The sequence below is a fragment of the Leguminivora glycinivorella genome, chromosome 9 (genome assembly GCF_023078275.1).
Source record: "Leguminivora glycinivorella isolate SPB_JAAS2020 chromosome 9, LegGlyc_1.1, whole genome shotgun sequence".
NCBI lineage: Eukaryota > Metazoa > Arthropoda > Insecta > Lepidoptera > Tortricidae > Leguminivora > Leguminivora glycinivorella.
In genome coordinates, this window is record NC_062979.1 from 14,021,689 (window position 1) to 14,044,138 (window position 22,450).

The following is a 22,450-nucleotide window of genomic DNA, read 5'->3' on the forward strand; positions in this document are numbered from 1 at the left end:
GACTGCCATCTCTCGACACAAGCTTAAAACTTTTGAACCTCAGTTTTGACAATTTGGCCCATATTGTTAGCTTGATATGTGTTAAAATGTCAAATATAGCGCCATCTAGCCGAGCTTTCCCCAAAGGTGTAACGCCATCTAGGCCACCGTACCTTTTTCTCTAGGGCTTTGAGATACGTTTTTTCTTAGACTATCCGTCTATACTGAGTTACATTATGTCTTTGAATCAGAGGAACCAGTTCGCTGAACTGATTAATACGAACATGGTGGATTTTCTTAGTAAAGAAAGTTCAAAGAACTTCTTATTAATGTAACATCTCCCCGTTTCCGTAAAGAAAAGTGCTGTTTACGCGCCTGGTTTAATCTTCGCCAGGGCTTTGTCATTAGTCTTATAGCTACTCGGAACGATACAAAGGGATAAGGATCGCCAGTCACGACCTGTGGACAATGGAAAATGAAGGAAAAATTAACTAGGTACTTATTTGATTTATTACTTTTGTCAAAGAACCGGGTTACTTAGAAGAGAGCTGGGTTTAGCCCTTTTTATACTAGTTACAAGAGAATGAATAAAAATCAGTTCACCTTGTGATTATAAAGATAGGTTCAGATCATTAGACCCACTGAGCATGAAACTTACAATAACTTGCAGTAAGTTTACATACCTCACATTTGTAAGTTTAGAATGTAAGGTCGGAGAAATATGACAACAACATTCAACTTATTGGTAATTTGAAACTTTCAGAAAATTAGTAGTGCTATATTATTGTAACATGACAAATGAAAACTAATATTATAATATTGCAAGGATGTTTTGATTACAAGTTATTTAAATGTTCATTTATTACATTGCTGCAACAAGGTATTAGCTATATTACATATGCAACGTTACAGCAACATTAACTTTTAAACATCAAGTTTTCAATGTTACTTCAATGTCTAAACTTAAAGTTTCCCAAATGTTCAAAATCAATATTACTGCAACTGACCACTTGAAATATTGGTTTTATGCAGTTGCTGCAATATCACAAATTAAGATTTACTTCAATAAAACCTTTTGATATAACCGGTATATTTATTTTGTAACATTACAGGTAATTATAAATACAATGTCACGGCAATTGTTTTTTTTAAGAATTAATTTCTCAATGTTGCACCAATTTTAAATAATAACGTTTATTAAACATTTAACATCAATATTGCAGTCATTGACCGTTTTAAATATATTTTTTATAATTTTGCTGCGTTATCACAAATTGATATTTCCTTTAATTAATCTATTTTAGAATCTATAAATATTACCCGTATCAAAATAGCATAACATCAGGGCAAATTATAAACACAATAGATGTTTTGAGCTATACCTATTAGATTTTTCAGATTGTTTTTTTACTGCTCGGTGGGTAGGTATTAGTGCGTTTTCACAATATCCGATTCGATATCGGATGTCGGACCGATATCCCATACATTACCGGCGCCATCTTGGATTTTTTCTATTGAAATCCTTCCGACATCCGATATCGGATCGGATAATGTGAAAACGGTCTTAGGGTAAGTTACATCAAGGACGAATTTCATTTCAAACCCCTACACCTTTTGAAAGACCTATGTTGGATATCCAACGACTCCATCACGAACCACTCAATAGATTCATCCCCAGCAGCATGCAGTTTATTACTTTCCATTAAAATCCTTCCGACATCCGATATTCGGATCGGATAATGTGAAAACGGCCTTACGTGTGCACCCTGGCAGGCATTAGTATGGTCGAGCGATGAACGATGTTGATGTTTTATCTTATCATTTATCGGGCGACCATACTTGCCTCCCTGATACGTAGCATAAAGTTTCCCAAATGTTCAAAATCAATATTACTGCAATTGACCACTTGAAATATTGGTTTTATGTAGTTGCTGCAATATCACAAATTAAGATTTACTTCAATAAAACCTTTTGATATAACCGGTATATTTATTTTGTAACATTACAGGTAATTATAAATACAATGTCACGGCAATTGTTTTTTTTAAGAATTAATTTCTCAATGTTGCACCAATTTTAAATAATAACGTTTATTAAACATTTAACATCAATATTGCAGTCATTGACCGTTTTAAATATATTTTTTATAATTTTGCTGCGTTATCACAAATTGATATTTCCTTTAATGAATCTATTTTAGAATCTATAAATATTACCCGTATCAAAATAGCATAACATCAGGGCAAATTATAAACACAATAGATGTTTTGAGCTATACCTATTAGATTTTTCAGATTGTTTTTTTACTGCTCGGTGGGTAGGTATTAGTGCGTTTTCACAATATCCGATCCGATATCGGATGTCGGACCGATATCCCATACATTACCGGCGCCATCTTGGATTTTTTCTATTGAAATCCTTCCGACATCCGATATCGGATCGGATAATGTGAAAACGGTCTTAGGGTAAGTTACATCAAGGACGAATTTCATTTCAAACCCCTACACCTTTTGAAAGACCTATGTTGGATATCCAACGACTCCATCACGAACCACTCAATAGATTCATCCCCAGCATGCAGTTTACTTTCCATTAAAATCCTTCCGACATCCGATATTCGGATCGGATAATGTGAAAACGGCCTTAGTGACCGGCGACACCAGAGCGTCGCGTGTCTCGGGGCGCGCAACGGGCGTCCGCGCCACGCCGCCTCAGTGTAATTCAAAAACGTCTCCTCAGTACATTTTGTATAGGAAGGACGTAAGGCAGCGTTCCCACTTATGCGTCGCGTGTCTCGGGGCGCGCAAAGGGCGTCCGCGCCACGCCACCTGAGTGTAATTCAAAAAGCGTCTCCTCAGTACATTTTGTATAGGAAGGACGTAAGGCGCGCCGCCAAGCGGCGCGGCGCGCGCCCCGCCGCCGCCACGCCACCTGGGGCGCGTCTTACGTCTTTCCTATACAAAATGTACTGAGGAGGCGTTTTTTGAATTACACTGAAGCGGCGTGGCGCGGACGCCCGTTGCGCGCCCCGAGACACGCGACGCTCTGGTGTGGCCGGTCACTAAGACGCGCCCCCGGTTGCGTGGCGGCGGCGTGGCGCGCGCCGCGCCGCTTGGCGGCGCGCCTTACGTCCTTCCTATACAAAATGTACTGAGGAGACGCTTTTTGAATTACACTCAGGTGGCGTGGCGCCGACGTCCGTTGCGCGCCCCGAGACACGCGACGCTCTGATGTGGCCGGTGCCTTACGTGTGCACCCTGGCAGGCATTAGTATGGTCGAGCGATGAACGATGTTGATGTTTTATCTTATCATTTATCGGGCGACCATACTTGCCTCCCTGATACGTAGCGGCGTGTGCATCAGTGGGTTCGGGCCAAGCCACGTACATACCACATAATATTGTATCGTCACTACTTTAAAAAAAAACTTGTATCTTCGTCTGTCAATGAAAAGAAAATTGTATTAAGTATGTATGGAATGCATATAGACTTACTGTGTTTTAACTTTGAGAAGCAGGGTGAGATACGAGATTTTTTCAAAGTAGTGACGATATATTATATTGTGGAACTGGTAAAGCTAGGAACATATTATGGGTCTCGACCGCGGACGCGATCTGGATAATGATTATACACTGAATTGTGCAAACTATCGATTGTCGGTCATGCACGTGCAATCGCAGACGTCCGCGCAATATATTCCTAGCTTCATTGTGTGATAGCGTTCCCTTAAGGGCCACTTGTACCACCCGCTTAACTCAAGGTTAGTGGACTGTCAAATTCCATATAAAATGGTGGGTTAACCTCGGATTTTCGGTGGTGCAAGTGACCCTTACTGTCATTTAGGTTCAGGTTCCCAATAGTTGGTACTCTTATAAGATGGTGAAGGGTACCGTTTAGGCCTGGCTAATCAGAACAACAACAGCGTTTCCAATAGGATTTATTAAGACAACACAGAGCTATACACAAGTTTAGACGTTTAGAATCTGAATTTATATTTTCGTTAGTCAGACACACAAACACTGCTTATTCAACAACAACTACGAACAATATATTTAATCTTATAATTAAATCTTAAAACCCTAAAGACTAAAACTAACACAAGCAGGTTATAACTAAATATAAAAAACCCCCTCAGATCCCCTGCCTCCGGCATAGACCCAAGAATGCTTGCGGCGTTTCCCCTTTGCACCGCCAGACTCAACCTCTGAGCAAAGAAGGAACCCGCTATTTGGTCCCTCGAGACACCTGTAAGGCGTTCCGACACCTTTTTAATAAAATTTTTGGACAAGTTTAGAAAAATAGTCTTTATGTATTAATGTGGTCTAGTAACACTAATGCCATAGGTGAGTGGTATATCTTGTACACTGTCTTTGCTTACACTGAACTGCACTTTCACTATTTGACGCGATGGTAGCGGGTGTACCAAAGACAGTATTATAGTTGAGATTTTATTTGTTGAATTTATTTAGTCTTCACATTAACAACTCTTTCTCTAAGGCCCACATGCCCTCTCCTGTTCTTCGATGGCCCATTGTTGGTTTTTATTTGCATATTATTCCCATAATCACAGGACACGGCAAGGAAGTGAAGAAGTGGCAGCATGGGCACACATTGGGCAGACACAATAACATCTCTGACAAAGACCACTGCAGGCTAGCATGCACCGGGCCCAGGATTGAGTGGCGTGAAGAGCACTGGTAAAGAATGGCCTCATTCGTCATGTCCCTCAGCCACAAGGATACAACAAAGAAGAGAATTATTCTTCTAAAATTTACTTCTGCAGCTCATTAATTTCCATTTTCGACTCTGCTACTTTTTCAACCGGCCGCTTACATTTTGGTTTACCTATAACAAAGTAATGTTTTAGAATAGTACTGCATAAAAACAAAAAAAAAATTGTTCACAAATTTTTCTAAGTCCTTTTGCTATACTCTGACCGTGTATAATAATACATTTATTGAGAAACAAATGTCAGTGTTTATCATATAAAAAAATGCCCTCACCATGATTTGAGCCTGAAGCCTTAATTAAGCACAGGGTCACTACACTGCCGAGACATGTCATATTAACAAATAACAACCGCTACATGAAGCAGAATATTTTCTTGTTCTCAATGAGGCCGGCTGCCTTAAGACCATATTGTCACAGTCTTAACATGCTTCCCTCAAATCCTCAATCATTCTGTGAATCCACTGCAAAATAGAAGAGGTAGTTTGATTAACAATATTATATTAATTAAACCTGAAGTTTGGCAATATGCGTACAATTCATACTAGAAGAAAGAATATGTTTCATACGTACATAAGGTATTCTTTGGAGGACAAACAGGTGTTTTTTTAGCTTAAGAATAGTGAAAAAACCAATTATGTACAATAATATAAATTGTAAATAATGTCAAAGAAAAGATTCTGACATTATTTCAGTGTTGCCAGGTCCAATTTGAATAAAATCAGAAGACACGTGTCCTAAAAATCAGGAGACATAAATAATTCGTCACTACTTTAAAAAAAAACTCATATCTTCGTCTATCAATGAAAAGAAAATTGTAGTAAGTATGTATGGAATGCATATAGACTTACTGCGTTTTAACTTTGAGGAACAGCGTGAGATACGAAATTTTTTAAAAGTAGTGACGAATTGGCTCGAAAGTCATAGATTGATAAAGCCTGAGAGCCTAATAAAGAGAGAAATATAATATGAGAACTATTCTTCATACTAAACTGCAATGTCACCCCATACATCAGAATAAACAGCGCCCTCTTGACAATAATAGTCATATATTTCTGGTCAGGCTTTAGTATTATTATTCGATAACTTTATTTTCACAATTATTTGCAACATTTACATTAATAAAATTATTTAAAGAAAATTATGGCCAAGCAAATACTGTCGTTTAAAAAAGGCGCCTAATTCAAATTTTCTATGGCACAATAAACCTTCGCCCATGTTTCAAATTTGGCGCTTATTTTAGTATTTCGTAGTCAACTAGGAATCCTTATAGTTTCGCCATATTTGTCTGTCTGTCTGTCCATCCGCCCGTCCGTCCTGGACTGGAAACCGCTGAAATTTGCTTTTGCTGAGATGCAAAAATAAAAAGTGGAAAAAATAAATAATAATATAATATAATAAGTTTTATTAGGGTTCGGTTGCAATCTGTCATTTTTACCAGTAAAAGATAGGGTCTAAATAGCCATGAAAAAATAATGCCATGACATGAGGTGGGGTCCGTAGCCGTACCCTTCCATTCGATCTTGAAAGTCATTTTTTTTAGTTTTTCGTAAATAACTCGTAAACGGTGGCCCACAACAAAAAAATATGTTGAACAAAAACTATCTACATAAAATTTCCTACAAGAAAGGTTGTGTACGTTTTTTGGATAGGATCAATATATAAATGGATAATTTAGTAAGAAAGTTTTTTTTAATCGATTACATGCTCCGTTTTTCGTCAATACCTCGTAAACGGTGGCCCACAGCAAAAAAATATGTTAAACAGATAATATCTACATAAAATTTCCTATAAGAAATGTTATATAGGTTTTTACGCTAGGATAATTTTTTTAGTTGGAAAGTATTTTTAAATAGATTACATGGGCCGTTTTTTGTTGATAACTCAAAAACGGTGGCTCACAGCCAAAAATAATGTTACACAGAATTAATCTACATAATATTAAAAAAGTTTATGTAGATTAATTCTGTATAACATTATTCTTGGCAGTGAGGACCCTGGGAAATTTTTGACGCCGCCTTTTTTTTTTTTCAAAATGGCCGACTTTACGTAGAGTGCTCAAATTTTGGTCGTTGAATCTCTTAGCGGCCTTGATTCGAATGAAATTAAAAAAAAATTAAAAATGCTACGAGTGTCGAGTGTGAGAAAATTGGCCACTTTTATTTTGTATGGCAACTTTTAAACCGTAAGAGATAGCCGGGGGGTGCTCGACCAAATGTCATACAGGTCTCGGAGTAGAAAAAAGTTGCATTAAAAAAAAATCAAAATGGCCGACCTTTTTTTTTAATAATTTCAAAATGGTCCTAGTGCGCTGAGATTTGGCACACGGGTGGAAGGTTGCCTCAAAATTTATATTCAAAAAGAAAATCTTGAAAAATTCAAAATGGCGGCCTTTGAGGGCTAATTGAAATTTGTATGGAGGTTTGTCTTTTAATTACCACAGGTCCGTAACGGTACAAAGAAGTGAAAAGTGCTAAAACAAATGTTATACAGTCACCTCAGGTCCACTAAATAGCATTTTTAAAAAATCAAAATGGCCGACTTTTTTTTTTTGAAAAATTTCAAAATGGTCCGAGCGCACTGAAACTTGGCAGATGCGTGTACAGTCGCCCAAAGATTAGTATACAAAAACAAAATTTTGAAAAATTCAAAATGGTGGCCTTTGAAGACTGATTGAAATTTGTATGGAGGTTTTTTTAATCCCCATAGCTCCGTAACGGTAGGAAAAAGGTTAAAAGTACTTAAACTAATGTTGTATGTAGTTAGTTATCTGAGGTCCATCGAATAGCATTTAAAAAATTTCAAAATGGCCGACTTTGAATTGTTATTTTTTTTTATCTTCGGTCCGAGCGCGCTAAAATTTTTCACGTGGTAAGAACGGGGTCCAAAAATAGGAATGAGAAAAATTTTTTTTGGAAAAATCAAATGCCCTCGGGCCCCGCGCACCTTTAAAAAACTAGTCCATTTATATATTGATCCTATCGAAAAAACGTACATAACCTTTCTTGTAGGAAATTTTATATAGATATTTTCTGTTTAACATATTTTTTTGCTATGGGCCACCGTTTACGAGTTATTTACGAAAAACTAAAAAATTGACTTTCAAGATCGAATGGCAGGGTACGTCATGGCACCCACCCACCCACCTCATGTCATGGCATTATTTTTTCATGGCTATTTAGACCCTCATGTTTTACTGGTAAAAATGACAGATTGCCTCAAGAACCTTTTTTGGATTTTTTTACCACTTTGCACGGTTCTGGCGCGGTGAAGAACCCGGCCAAATTATCTGGCATGAACACTATACGACTTCTGAGGAACTCTACTTTCACTTTTTAATAATTCCAGGTTGCCTCAAACACCTTTTTTGGGCCCAAAAAATTAAATCTTTAATTCATAGCTCGATAAAGCCCCACTCCCCAGCTGCCAGACTTGCAGACCTGATGTGGGTTATGATTGGAGAAGCATCTGAGCACCTTTCCAGGTTGCCTCAAGGACCTGCTCAAAAATCCTGCCAGCTCTTGGACCAAAACGCAAACTGTGGGATGTTTTATCTCGCAGTTAATTTATTTATTGATTAGCTATACTTTAGTTAGACATTGTTAAACAGACCCTAAATATTTTTAACGTCGTCAAAAGATTTTAACAGTGTATTCCTGACCACTTTTAGAGACTATATTGTCATGTACCTACTTATACTTTTTTGGACATCGCTTAGCTTCAGAGTTACTATCAATTGAAAAAAAATCTAATTGTTAGGCTTCCCACAGACAGTCTTAAAAATTCATAATCTTAAAAAAAACTTGTATGCAATCTGACAGTTCAAACTGACACTGACAAGACACTGACAGATCTGTCAGTGTCAATTGCATACAAATTTTTTTTAAGATTATGAATTTTTAAGACTGTCTGTGGGAAGCCTTACTCAGTAAAAAAGATCTTTTTAAGGGAGTTGATGCCACTATGGAGATTAGTTTCACTGAGGTTTCACTATCCTCATTGATAAATGTCAAAAAGTGAAAAGTAAAATCTTTCAAGAATTATGTTTTTAGAAAAAAAGTTAAAACTCGTTTCAAGAATTATGTTTTTAGAAAAAAAAAGTTAAAACTCGTTTCAAGAAAAACGAGAAGCGAATTATATTATGCTGGGTCGAAACTTCGAAGCACGATTTTGTACTGAAAAACGTCATAAGTATAGTATATTCAAACTTGCATTATCATTTAATACATTATAATTATTTTATTTGAGATGCTTTTACACTTTTACTCCGTGTTGAAAATAAATCACAATAAATATTAAAAGATAAACATTAAAACATACAAAATAATATTTGTCAGTAATTTCTAAATCCTTCATTGATCATTTCACGTAAATTAATATTTTCTTCTTTGAATACCTACACTTATAAATTATATGCCAGAGACTAATTACTAAGGGGGGTTTCTTATTAAATACAACTTATATGTATATACCCGTCCTAGCGAAATCACGATATGCATTTTCGCCACTGACGGTGACGCAACTAAATAATATTATTATGAAAGTTACGGGCTCTGAATATTATAAATATAATTTTCCCTCTGTTTCTGAGAACGGTTTTAGAGTTGGCAACCCCGGACCGCGACGCGCCGCGAGCGACTGAAGGACTTGTATCCATGGTCTGGAAATAAATTAAAAAAAAAACGGCGGACGCCAATGCCGCCATCTTCTATCGTGTCGTGCGTGCTGTGCTGCTGTGTGAACTTGAAATAAATCCGCTAGCTGAAGCTAGCTGACCGGATCGGAAAAATGGTGAGATTTGCTATTTAATTACCCATTTACAGCCTATGTGGCAGTTAACTATTCGATAGCTTATTGAGTTTATTGTGGGACTAGGTTGGTTTCTGGCGTTCCCACTTAAGCGTTGCGTGTCTCGGGGCGCGCACTGAATCGGCGTGAATCCCCAAGATATCATATTACAGAAAAAAGGCTCGCCACCGGACTACCGACATGGCGCATTACGCGATTTATTTTAAACATTCTAATTCAATATAATTTTTCACTGTGTTCAGGTTCAGGGTTCTTTTTGTTGCCCCATGCCCCATCATCTGCCGCCATCCTGGACAAGTCGGCGATCAATAACAGGACCCGGCCTGCGAGCAATGGCCAATGAAGTCTATCCCAGTGCCACGTCATCAAGTCATCACGCAGTCGTCGGGTGCAAATGACGCGGCGGATCTTTCTCAAGCTTAGAAAGGTAGTTGTGCATTTATACGTCTATTTTGATTCCCTTTTCGACTGTCAAATTCCATATGAAATGGTGGGTTAGCCTCGGGTTAACCCTCCATTTTCGGTGGTGCAAGTGACCCTTAGGTATGTAGTCAGTTGTGATTGCTTGATATTACAACTTGACAATAAAAAGCCGTCGAGAGTACAATATTTGTATCTTATCTACAACATTTATATTTGTATTTTATTGTGTACCAAGTATAAAAACGTCACGTAAATAATCCAAAATGACCCTTTGATAGTCCGAGCTCAGCTTAATTAACCTAAGAGATGTGTAGCGTTTGCGTAGCATTTGATATTTGGGTGCATTTAATTGCAAATTATTTGTGTGTGTTCATAAATATTCCTGGGTTTTCTCATTAACTGTTTCTGCACCTCCCTCCCTGTTATTTGCACTTGTTTTATATAGCCCACGTACCGGACATTTCAGATGGTTGTGGCCCAGAGCCCCGCTACTTCGTGCCAGGCCATTCTCCAACTGCAGATCCATGTGTCATCGCGACAGTGCACTCACTCACCTTGTTTGGCCCGATGGAATTTGGTTAGCTTGCACATTTTACCCTTCTCTTCATTTATTTATTTCTGTATTTTTATTCAGTAAATACAAAATGTCGGACAATGACAGTAGTGATAACGAGAGCAAGGAGATTGACAAAGCAAAACTTAAATAAAAATTGCCTTTAAAAATAATCTGCCATATTTTTAAACCCAATTTCTATTTAAGAAGTCTCATTGAAATTTATAATGATCATATGAGTTGACCTTGATGTCAGTCGACACGTTTTCATTTAATTTCCATATCAGCAAATCATTCAAATTCGTTTTGAGAGTTTAAAAAGAAGCTGATTTGACTAGAAGGAAAGTAGCCTATAATAAGGATGTATTGATAAATAATCATCTCAACCTCACATCATTTTTAGGGTGCTGTAGTCAACTAGGAACCCTTATAGTTTCGCCATGTCTGTCTGTCCGTCCGTCCGTCCGCGGATAATCTCAGTAACCGTTAGCACTAGAAAGCTGAAATTTGGTACCAATATGTATATCAATTACGCCGACAAAGTGGTAAAATAAAAAGTGGAAAAAAAGTGTTTTGTTAGGGTACATGTAAAGTGTGTCGCTTAACACATTGGACACCGCGTACCCGACAATCGGGTACTCGTAAACTTTACTCAGATGCCGGCATACCCGATAGTCGAGCAAGAGCTATAAACCTTCACGCGACGCCAACGTACCCGATAGTCGGGCAAGCTTTGCATCTTCGCTACCTCAGGGCTGCCACTGACTGTCTTCTGATTATAATGTACTTATGTGGTCGAAAAGTTGGTACAGTTGATTATTATATTTATTAATTCACTTTGTATTTCTATTTACTTTACCTAATGCGATTACAAAATAATAATTCTTATTAGTTGGTTACGTTAAATCGCATACACGGGTATGTATCAATAGGAGTTAGAATTTTCGTAAATCGTACAACCTAATTTGTGTTTACGAATATTTAAGAGTGATAAAGTAGGTACTCATAGGATTATTTTAGTGAAACAAAATTCGGAGAAAAATAAACCAAAAAATTCAACTAAGAACCTAACAACATTCTAATTTCTAAGCGGCAGTTCTCAGAAAAAGACAATAGGTAAGTCATAAAATAGCAACTGCGTGGAAGCAAAACAAGTAGCTTTGAATAAAATATTAAATAAATAAATAAATAAATAAATAAATATCTATTTGAAGTTAGCGACTCGGGTTTTTCACACCGGTCACGGTGTAAAATTTGCAATCTGAGCCATTCCGTAATGGTTTGTGATGTGCTTTGGACGTTGTTGTGTTGTGTTAATTTTTATTTTGACGACTATCGGCTTGTTTCTGGACAACTGTGACTTCTGCTTTCTTACTGGACTTTGTGGTTTTGCCTCTGATTGGAATTGATAATTAATTTGGTTGTTTCTACTACGACGATGGCGAATGCTCGTGGTCCTGATGACATTGAGCGAGACTTAATAAATATATTCGGCGAGGATGCAGTAGTTGATGAGCACAACTCTCAGCCACAATTACGCGAAGAGGAGTTAACTTCACTGTTGAATTTAGGAATTTCGTACATTAGCAATTTTGATTTTCGATGTCATGTCTTTCGGAATTTCGTACTTAGAACATTTGATTTTCGACATTGTGCTACGCACTCTTTCATTTTATGCACGTATACGAAAGTTACTTGGCACAGCCCTGAGCGTCCGCCGCTTGCCCGACTATCGGGTTCGCGGCGTCCGGCATTGAGTTGCACGTCGTTGCCCGACTATCGGGTACTGTCGGTTTCTGGGGTATTGTTCGAAATTTAGCCTGGTTGCGAAAGTGTTAACTTCAAAAGTGGGTAAATCCATTCTGCTAAAAGGTTTATTTTATATAAAATGTAATATGATCTGAAAGATAATTAACCTTATAGCAAAATGGATTTACCCACGTTTGAAGTTGAGCGACACAAGTGGGGACTGATTTTTTTTTTCATTCCAACCCCAACGTGTGATATATTGTTGGATAAGTATTTAAAAATCAATATGGGCTTACTAAAATCGTTTTTTGATAATATTAATATTTTCGGAAACAATCGCTCCTACAGGAAAAAAAGTGTGTCCCCCCCCTCTAACTTTTGAACCATAATATGTTTAAAAAAAAACCGGCCAAGAGCGTGTCGGGCCACGCTCAGTGTAGGGTTCCGTAGTTTTTCGTATTTTTCTCAAAAACTTCTGAACCTATCAAGTTCAAAACAATTTTCCTAGAAAGACTTTATAAATTTCTACTTTTGTGATTTTTTTCATATTTTTTAAACATATGGTTCAAAAGTTAGAGGGGGGGGGGATGCACTTTTTTTTCCTTTAGGAGCGATTATTTCCGAAAATATTAATATTATCAAAAAACGATTTTAGTAAACCCTTATTCATTTTTAAATACCTATCCAACAATATATCACACGTTGGGGTTGGAATGAAAAAAATATCAGCCCCCACTTTACATGTAGGGGGGGGGTGTGCCCTAATAAAGCATTTTTTTCCATTTTTTATTTTTGCACTTTGTTGGCGTGATTGATATACATATTGGTACCAAATTTCAGCTTTCTAGTGCTTACGGTTACTGAGATTATCCGCGGACAGACGGACGGACGGACAGACAGACATGGCGAAACTATAATGGTTCCTAGTTGACTACGGAACCCTAAAAACCGGCCAAGAGCGTGTCGGGCCACGCTCAGTGTAGGGTTCCGTAGTTTTCCGTATTTTTCTCAAAAACTACTGAACCTATCAAGTTCAAAATTTCATATTTTTTAACCATATGGTTCAAAAGTTAGAGGGGGGGGACGCACTTTTTTTTCCTTCAGGAGCGATTATTTCCGAAAATATCAATATTATCAAAAAACGATCTTAGTAAACCCTTACTAATTTTTAAATACCTATCCAACAATATATCACACGTTGGGGTTGGTTTGAAAAAAAAATATCAGCCCCCACTTTACATGTAGGGGGGTTACCCTAAAAAAAACATTTTTTTCCATTTTTTATTCTTGCACTTTGTCGGCGTGATTGATATACATATTGGTACTAAATTTCAGCTTTCTAGTGCTAACGGTTACTGAGATTATCCGCGGACGGACGGACAGACAGACATGGCGAAACTACGACTACGGAACCCTAATATAAAAAAAAATACTAAAGTAGAACTTTATAAAGACTTTCTAGGAAAATTTGTTTTGAACTTGATAGGTTCAGTAGTTTTGGAGAAAAATACGGCAAACTACGGCCGGAAAGCGTGGCCCGACACGCTGTTGGCCGGTTTTTTTTAGACTTTACTCTTAATAACAAATCTCGTAAGTCGATTAAATTTATTGTAGACCATGTTTCAACAAATTTGAGAGCCTTGAATACGCTTAGGGAGCGCACTGACATGTGGGTCACTCTTATAATATATATAGTTGTCCAAAAACTGGACAGTGTAACTAACTAGCATTAAGTGGGAAGTCTACTTTCCTTTTAGTAAATTCAGCGTGTGCTATTCTGCGGCGCGGCGGCGATGCCTTCATAATGAACTTCAACTAACTATGGTAAAATGATGTACGTAATTACGTATAACGTACAATATGTACGTATGATGTTTATGACTGCACCTATAGGGGGAAACGAAATAATGGGCTTTGATTGTATCGGTACTCATAGATAGAATCTACATTATCTACTTTTTTCTTATGGAAATTGACGTACAAATGCCTTTTATTATGTACGTATTGAAAAAATCATTACAACTTAGTAATTTTATGTACTTTCAGTAGTTCCGCATTCCACCTGAACCTTATGAGCAGGGAGCGTACTTTTCGTGCCGATTACATCAATTTGACGTCACGCTCCATATAGGGTGATCACAAATTGTATCATTGTTAATTATTAATCATTAGTCATCAATATCATTTTAAGTTATGAATTTATTTGCATGGTAATGAATGCAAGAAGGATGGTGTGCTTTACGTTAGAGAGAAATTCTCTTTTCTACGTATTTATTGTAATGTGTTGTTAACAATACTATTTAATTAAATTTATTTATAAAAACAAATCAAATAATTTTATTCACGTTTCACATTTCAAGTAGGTATTATTTATGCCACATGTAAATGGACTACTGTATTTGAAGTAATTTGTATATGATTAAAATAATTGACGAGTAATGATTAATAATTTACAATAAACTATTTGGGATCACCCAATTTGGAGCGTGATGTCAGATTAATGTCATCGGCATGAAAAGTACGCTCCCTGCTTATGAGCTATTATGTCAGGAGGTGTACAGGTAAGTGAGACGGAGATATGTCCCTTCCACGCTCAAAGCCCATTATTTCGTTGCCCCCTATACTGGCCTCCTAAAGCCGAAAAGCGCTATCTCAAACGGAAATCCACAGATAACTTATAAAGTACTAGCTTTTGCCCGCTGCTTCGCTCGCGTTAGAAAGAGACAGAAAGTAGCCTATGTCACTCTCCATCCCTTCAACTATATCCACTTAAAAAATCAATCACCACGTCAAATCGTCAACTCGTTCACGTCAATTCGTTCGAATTCGTTGCTCCGTTTTGCCGTGAAAGACGGACAAACAAACAGACACACACACTTTCCCATTTATAATATTAGTATGGATCTATAACTGACAGTTCCATTTCCAAAATCATTTGGTTTTGAGATAGCGCCACTCGGCTTAGCGGGGCAGTATAGGTCAGCAATTCCCGTCAACTTTGTACAATGCCACGTCAGCAAATTTTAATTGATCCTATTTTGTTACCAACATTTTGTAATATAATTCGACTTTCGTAAGATATATACAGGATAATTTTTATAATTAAGAAAATATAGATACTAGAGAACCCTAATGACGAAATAAAACTTAATAAAATCTCAATTTATCAACAAAATCTTGGTAACAAAATAGGAATTAATAAAAACAAATTTAACTTTTCCCTTAATTTTTGTATAAACTTTTCGAGAACTGCTGAGGTACAGTCATAAACATAATACGTACATTTAGTTGCATTTCATTAACATTATGGTGCCGCCTCCGCAGAGTAGCACACAAATCAGCTTCTTTTTAAGTTTGCTAATTATGGAAATAGTAGGAATTTGTGTTTAGTGACGTCACGGTCAACTCTTTTAGCATGGTGCATTGGGGTAATTTCGAAGCACAGAAATGCTCGGGTAATTTCGAAAGGGGAATATTGATATGATGATGGAAATAATGGTGATTTTTCTGTGACTTTCGAAATTACCCTAATGCACGCTATCAGACATATTCAATAGAAATTTGATTTAAAAATTACTTTTGCGAATGTGTTTCTTATAATTATCTAATGCTTCATTTGTAATTTTGTATGGTATAAAATATTTTAAGTACAGGAAAATTCCATGTACAAAACCACAATTGCAAAGTATCCTCTTGAAGACTTATCAGTTTCTAAGAAATCGTCAGACGTATTGGAGACTGTGCAGGATGCGAGCTCCAAAAGCGCTCAGGCAAATAATAATAATAATCATACATACATACATACATACAATCACGCCTGTATCCCATGAAGGGGTAGGCAGAGCACATGAAACTACTCAAGTTTCAGTGCCACTCTTGGCAAATAAGGGGTCGATAGAAAACGAAAGTGTGACATAAATAGTGTGTAATAAACGATAGTGTGTAATAATAATCAATAAAGTTAAATCATACAAAATATCATAAATCCTTCATCTCATCAGCGGCAAACTCATGTTTCACGTGTACAATCAGAATTATAGATTTAATGAATTTAATTTTTTGCAGGTATGTCACCTGAGGCGAGGAGTAGGTGCGTGTGCGAACGGCCTTAGTGACGCCTCTACAGCGCGACGGGTGTATTCTCCTCAAATATGAGAAGGAGCTCGGGTCCTGCGGGCTCTTAACCGTCGTAGTATTCACGCAGTGTTTTAAAATAGTGTTTGTGTGTATTATGATAACATATGTTCAATTCAAATGTCTAACACTACATAAGTATACATATCATTTTTCATTAGTATGGTGCTGTTTTTGCGGTCTGAAGAAAAAACTTCAAATAAAATAATTATGTTGTCTGTATATCCATGTTTTTGTTTTACAATCAATGATTTTTGTGTGAGGTAGTTTTTAAGTTTGACTTTTTCGTTTCTAGTTATTTTGATCATACATAATCATTAAAATTATGCTGGGAAGTATCTGTAAGCTGCGCACGGATCCGAACCTGTCGAGCATACTCGCGCGCGAGCCTTTGGCTGTCGGATTTTGGAGAGAATCTAGCTTGTTTCAATCGAATCGCGATCGAATCAAGCGAGATCTCTTTGAACCGGCAGCTGGCAGCCGCACGAGGCTCGCTCAGGCTCACGAAGATTGCAGAGCACCTTGCGTGCAGTTATATTTGCGACGTCCTACCAACCACAAAAATCACGTTCCCTGAAATATCCCTATGAAATATTGTGTGAACGGTTCACGAGTGACTTGCACAAAACGTGCATCTAGTAAATTGCAGCAATATTATTATTTCACTAAACGAATAAACTGCCAGTGATTCGTTGACACAACATACCAAATATAACCATAGCAGAAGTTTCAAATGAAACATTATGAGAGCTACTTTTAGGTACATTACAAGTGTAACTTGCAAGGAACTTCACAAGAGTTATTAAAGCAATGTTACATTAGTAACTTATTAAAAGGTATCTGTGAAAAGTTAATACAATATAAAACTTTAAACTTATTGGTGTATTGTAAATGTAACATTGCCGTAATGAATAGCGTGTAAGTTACGTACAAGTTGCATAATGTGCTATTGTTGCAATGTACAGAAATGAAACTTGCAAGGAACTTCACAAGAGTTATTTAAAGCAATGTTACATTTGTAACTTATTAAAAGGTATCTATGAAAAGTTAATACAATATAAAACTTCAAACTTATTGGTATATTGTAAATGTAACATTGCCGTAATGAATAGCGTGTAAGTTACGTACAAGTTGCAAATGTGCTATTGTTGCAATGTACAAAAATGAACTTCTTAAAAGTTTTCGTCGTAACTTTCTAGTAAGTTGATATTTCAATGTATCAGCAACATTGCTATTCAAAGTTATAGAAAGTTGTAAAAATCCGATCTGGGAAACTTACAGGGTTTATCTACAGCGCGGCCGAATTCGTTTAACATCAATATGGCTCCAACGTTGCTCAAACGTTGCAAGCTTGCAATTGTAAGTTTCAAGCTCCCAGATGTAGCATTGAGCAATGTTACCGCAAGTTCTGCTTGCTTAACGGGGTAATTAGTATAGAAATTGTATGAAGTTCTATTTTTGAAATTATTACAGTTAACTAAAGTCAACTATAATGAGCTTATTATAATTGAGTCGGAACTGCCATAGAGTATCCAACACTGAAAAGTTAGCACTTATAGTTTAGTCTGTGGTGCCCTAATTAACAGATTACAGTCGACAAGTAGAAATAAAAAACCGACCAAGTGCGAGTCGGACTCGCCCACCGAGGGTCCCGTACAAACTTTCTTTCAAACTACCTAGTCAAAATAATCTCATGTTTTAACTCTAATGACTTGACTAGAAGACAAAAGTTTAGGTACTAATGAGCATTATTGTGTGTAGCGCCATCTCTTCGTGAATTCGCTAACTAATTTGCGCGACCTGTATACTATGTTGGTTTTTCAGGGATAATTCTTTATAATGTTAACCGATTTAAACAGTTTTTACTTTATTGGAAAGAAGACGGTTTACGTAACATCTCGTATTAATTTGAAGTACGATATACATTCGCAAGGGTGGGTAACTTGAAAGTAAAAATATGAAAAGTTTTTTGTGAATTAAAAAAAAAGTTTCCAAGATACAAACACGATTATATTTTTCCTGTAATATTTAGCATAAAACCAATGTTTCCTAAAATTTTCATAATTTTTAGTTGGTAAACTTCGGAGATAAGGGGGGGAACGGTATTTTTTTTTACATTTTCCTTCAAAATTCTTTTTTTTTTTCCACAATAAAAAAATTATAAAAAATAGTTTATTTACGTTCAATTTGCGCTCTTTCTAACGATATCCCACTTGATCTAGTAACTTGAAATTTACAGTTTGCCCCCCATTCATTTTGGCCATTTTCTACAATTAAAATTCATAAATTAAAAAAAAATAATACTTTCTATTTGTAGAGGTTTACAATGTTCATAACTATTCCAAATTTCAAGTTGATAGCATTAGTAGTTCTCGAGATATTTAGGAATGTGACAGACGGACAGACAGACGGACAGAGTCGCACCATAAGGGTTCCTGTTTGTACCTTTTTGGTACGGAACCCTAAAAAGTATTATTGCCTAATTTCATCCAGCATCTCCTTGTATTTTATATTTAAACTAGAGACCAGTCCGGCTTCGCAAGGGGGGGCAATGAAAAAAAAAACTATTAAGTAAATAGTAAGTTTAATAAGTTTTCCTTAAATGATAGACATAATATGCCATCGCGGACTTCTTTGTAATAGATATAAGAGACACAATTTTCGCCATACATTGTTTTATTTATAGCTTAAACGATTTGGGCAGCGTTTTCGATTAAAGCTCGTAGCCAGCTGGATTTTGTCCGAATCTTAAGGGTGAAATCTCTCACACGTAGGAGGGCGATTTTTGAATCTCGCATACGGGATTTTGTCATTAAAATACCGGTTGAAAACGGTGACTTGCTTATTATATTTTCAGTGACAGTTTTCTGAATTCGAACGCGTGAGACTCAAAAATTGGCCCGTAGGTGTCGTAAAAGTAGGCATAATGTTTGAGTGGTGGCAGAGTCCCAAGTTGTAGCAGGGGCGGCTCACGATTCTATCGCCGTGCTACAAGTACATGCCAGCGGCCGCGACTTCGCGGAACGCACGTTCGCACTTTATATAGTTTTTTTTTCGATGTCCGCGTGTGGAATGGCTAACAATGCTAAGTTAAATAGACATCATGAATAAAATATGTAACTACCATAGGACATTCTTACACAGATCTACTATTGATTAAGTCCCACGGAAAAGTTCAATAAGGCTTAAGATGTTGGAACTTAAACCAAAATACTGTATATATACCTAGAAAGTACCCAAGACTTAAATATAATAGTATAAAATTTTATCTGAGTAATTAATTCGTTTTAATCCATAGGCAACCCTAAAATCCGACGCTGCGCACGTGCGGCTGGTTTCTTTGTAAAAAAATTGTAGGCATTTAAAAAGGCGGCATTTCGTGAACATCAAAGCAGTGGGCCTTCTGTACTTGTACTATTATTATATTTTGTGGTTGTAGTTAATTTTGAGTCGTAAGAAAGAAAATATTACGTAGGTACATCTTAAGTACTCTTAAACATACATTATAGGAAACTTTTAACAAGGTTCTGCCCACGACTTCGTTAGCGAAGAAGTTAAACTAACCGCGTTCGCTTACAACTCGCTAGAATCAAGAAGTAGGTGGCTATTGGTGGAGTTCCACCAATAGCCACCTACCTAAGCCTAGTTAGGATAAGTATAAGTATTCGAGGTAAGGTATTCGAGTTATTTCTGACCCATCATAGTTATTCCATTGGACTGTTAGACGCGCATGTGACACCCCTTGAGTTGGAGACGTCCATAGGTTACGGTGACCGCTTTCCATCAGGCGGGCCGTATACCTGTTTGCCACCGACGTGGTATAAAAAAAAGAGAAGTTTGCTAAATGTCGAGATGGTCTCCTTATCAACCATTATTAACTATAGCTTATCACGTAGGTGCGGCCATTTCTCGCCTTCAGTAGGCCTAGCACATGATTGCCGCGGGAGTATGTCGCCGCGAGATAGATCACACGTCTTCTTCTAACTGTATTAATGGCATAAGGACGGGTAGTCTATCTCGCGGCGACATACTATCGAGGCAATCATGTGCTAACCCTGCTGTAAGTGCAATAAGGATGTTATATATCGTGCAATAAGATGAATAACTAAGTTATTTGCACTTTTGCGTTTTTTAAGCATATCGCGAATGGTCTGCAGCTCACAGAACCACTATATACCATATGTATAATGTTTTATTACAGGTTTCAGGTGCACGGAGGTAAAAGTGGCGCCATCTTCAACAGTGACCTTCATGTTGGAGCCGAGATAATCATGAAAATTGCGGATAGGCTGGAGCCCTATGCATCCTACATAACTATGGATATACGTAAGATACGTCATTACCTATACAATGGTTACAAATCCTATCAAAATACAGCATTCACCGTATTTAGGTTTAAAATATATTATGTGCCCACTACAGGCGTCAGATTATTTCATCATCCTCCTTTGCCAACTAATCCCGATTTGGCGTCGGCACTAGTTTTACGAAAGCGACTGCCATCTGACCTTTTCCAACCCGAAGGGTAACTAGGCCTTATTGGAATTAGTCCGGTTTCCTTGCGATGTTTTCCTTCACCGAAAAGCGACTGGCAAATATCAAATGACATTTCGCACATCAGTTCACGGGGTTCGAACCTGCGACCTCCGGATTGAAAGTCGCATGCTCTTACCGCTAAGCCACCAGCGCATCGTCAGATTATTTCATCGCCAGAGACAATCGAATAATATCCGAATACTTGTGCACCTCGATCTCGACCGCATTCTATCTAGTCCAGCCAAAGTGACAAACGTTGACGCTACGCCAATTATGGAAGAGCGATAGAGCTAGCCATAAATGCTACGATACGCTTCTGAACGTGAACGATTGTATCCTTGGCTAAGGGCCCAGTGTGCGTAGCCGAATGCACAAACGCTCACGATAATATCTCTTTCATAGCTCTATCTAGCAAGTATCTATCTCTATTGCTCTTGCGTAGAGCCAGACTACATTAAAATAAATATAAATAAATATTGGGGACACCTTACACAGATCAACTTAGCCCCAAACTAAGCAAAGCTTGTACTATGAGTGCTAAGCGAAGATATACATACTTAAATAGATAAATACATACTTATATACATAGAAAACATCCATGACTCAGGAACAAATATCTGTGCTCATCACACAAATAAATGCCCTTACCTGGATTCGAACCCAGAACCGCGTCTTAGCAGACGGGGTCACTACCGACTGAGCCAGACCGGTCGTCATTTTTGTGAGGCGTTTCGCGTCGCAGAAACGCCATTCGGCTACTTACGGGGCCAGATATCGAACACCATAGCAACTGGACATTGACGGCTAAAGTACAAACCTCTAATATCTTCAATTTTCTTCCACCACTTAGCCAAGTCTTAATCCCAAGGTTGGGATTCGAGGAACTATCCCGAAAAATCCACTTCATTTTTACAACGCAGATTACGTAGTACTCGTTCAATATTGCCATATTGGCAAATAGAAGGGCTTAAAAGGCATACTTTCCGTCCCATATCAAGTCTTTTTATAAATCTGAATATTCCGTTTAATAAAGCGGGTCGGTTTTAATCTCAGGAATTGGGAATTCGATACGTGACTAGGCTTAGCAGACTTTTATTTCAACGCTTGGGGAATCGTAGATATGTAGAGATTGTAGAGTCAAATCTGGGTAACTCTGCAGCGATATTGATATTGCTATGGGCTTGATACGCGAGTGTTTAACTGACACTTTAACTTTACGTCTAATTTCTTAAAAGATAAACTTGCAAAGTATTTTCTATCAAAATCGGTACTTATTAATCATTTATTTCAAACACAATTCAATAATATGTATAAATACAATGTTCCTTCAGTCATAATTAATTAAGTGAGTCAGTTTTCAAAAATTCAATCTTCCAAAAAGTACATAAATTGAAAAAGTAAAATGCCCTAATTTAAACTCATTTTCTTAAAGGCCGGCAACGCACCTCCAATCCTTCTGGTATTCCGGGTGTCCATGGGCGGCAGTGATCGCTTACCATCAGGCGACCTCGCACCTGGCATCAGGCGGTCGTATGCCTC

At 37.3% G+C, this 22,450-nt stretch overlaps 1 protein-coding gene and 2 long non-coding RNA genes across 3 annotated transcripts in view; 2 read left to right on the plus strand and 1 right to left on the minus strand.

Moving 5' to 3' along the window:
• LOC125229455 overlaps positions 1-22,450 on the plus strand; it is a 45,561-nt gene that overhangs the window by 20,497 nt on the left and 2,614 nt on the right. Inside the window, exon 3 of the mRNA XM_048134300.1 lies at positions 20,577-20,701. Within this exon, the coding sequence (XP_047990257.1) occupies positions 20,577-20,701 (125 nt within the window). The remainder of the gene's footprint in view (positions 1-20,576; positions 20,702-22,450) is intronic.
• LOC125229457 lies at positions 3,901-6,155 on the minus strand. Its single transcript, XR_007177406.1, has 3 exons — positions 5,281-6,155; positions 4,983-5,171; positions 3,901-4,824 (listed from the first exon to the last, which is right to left on the minus strand). It is a non-coding gene; the product is annotated as an uncharacterized LOC125229457 (long non-coding RNA).
• Positions 8,851-16,597, plus strand: LOC125229456. The gene is made up of 4 exons (XR_007177405.1): positions 8,851-9,498; positions 9,759-9,943; positions 10,406-10,516; positions 16,307-16,597. It is a non-coding gene; the product is annotated as an uncharacterized LOC125229456 (long non-coding RNA).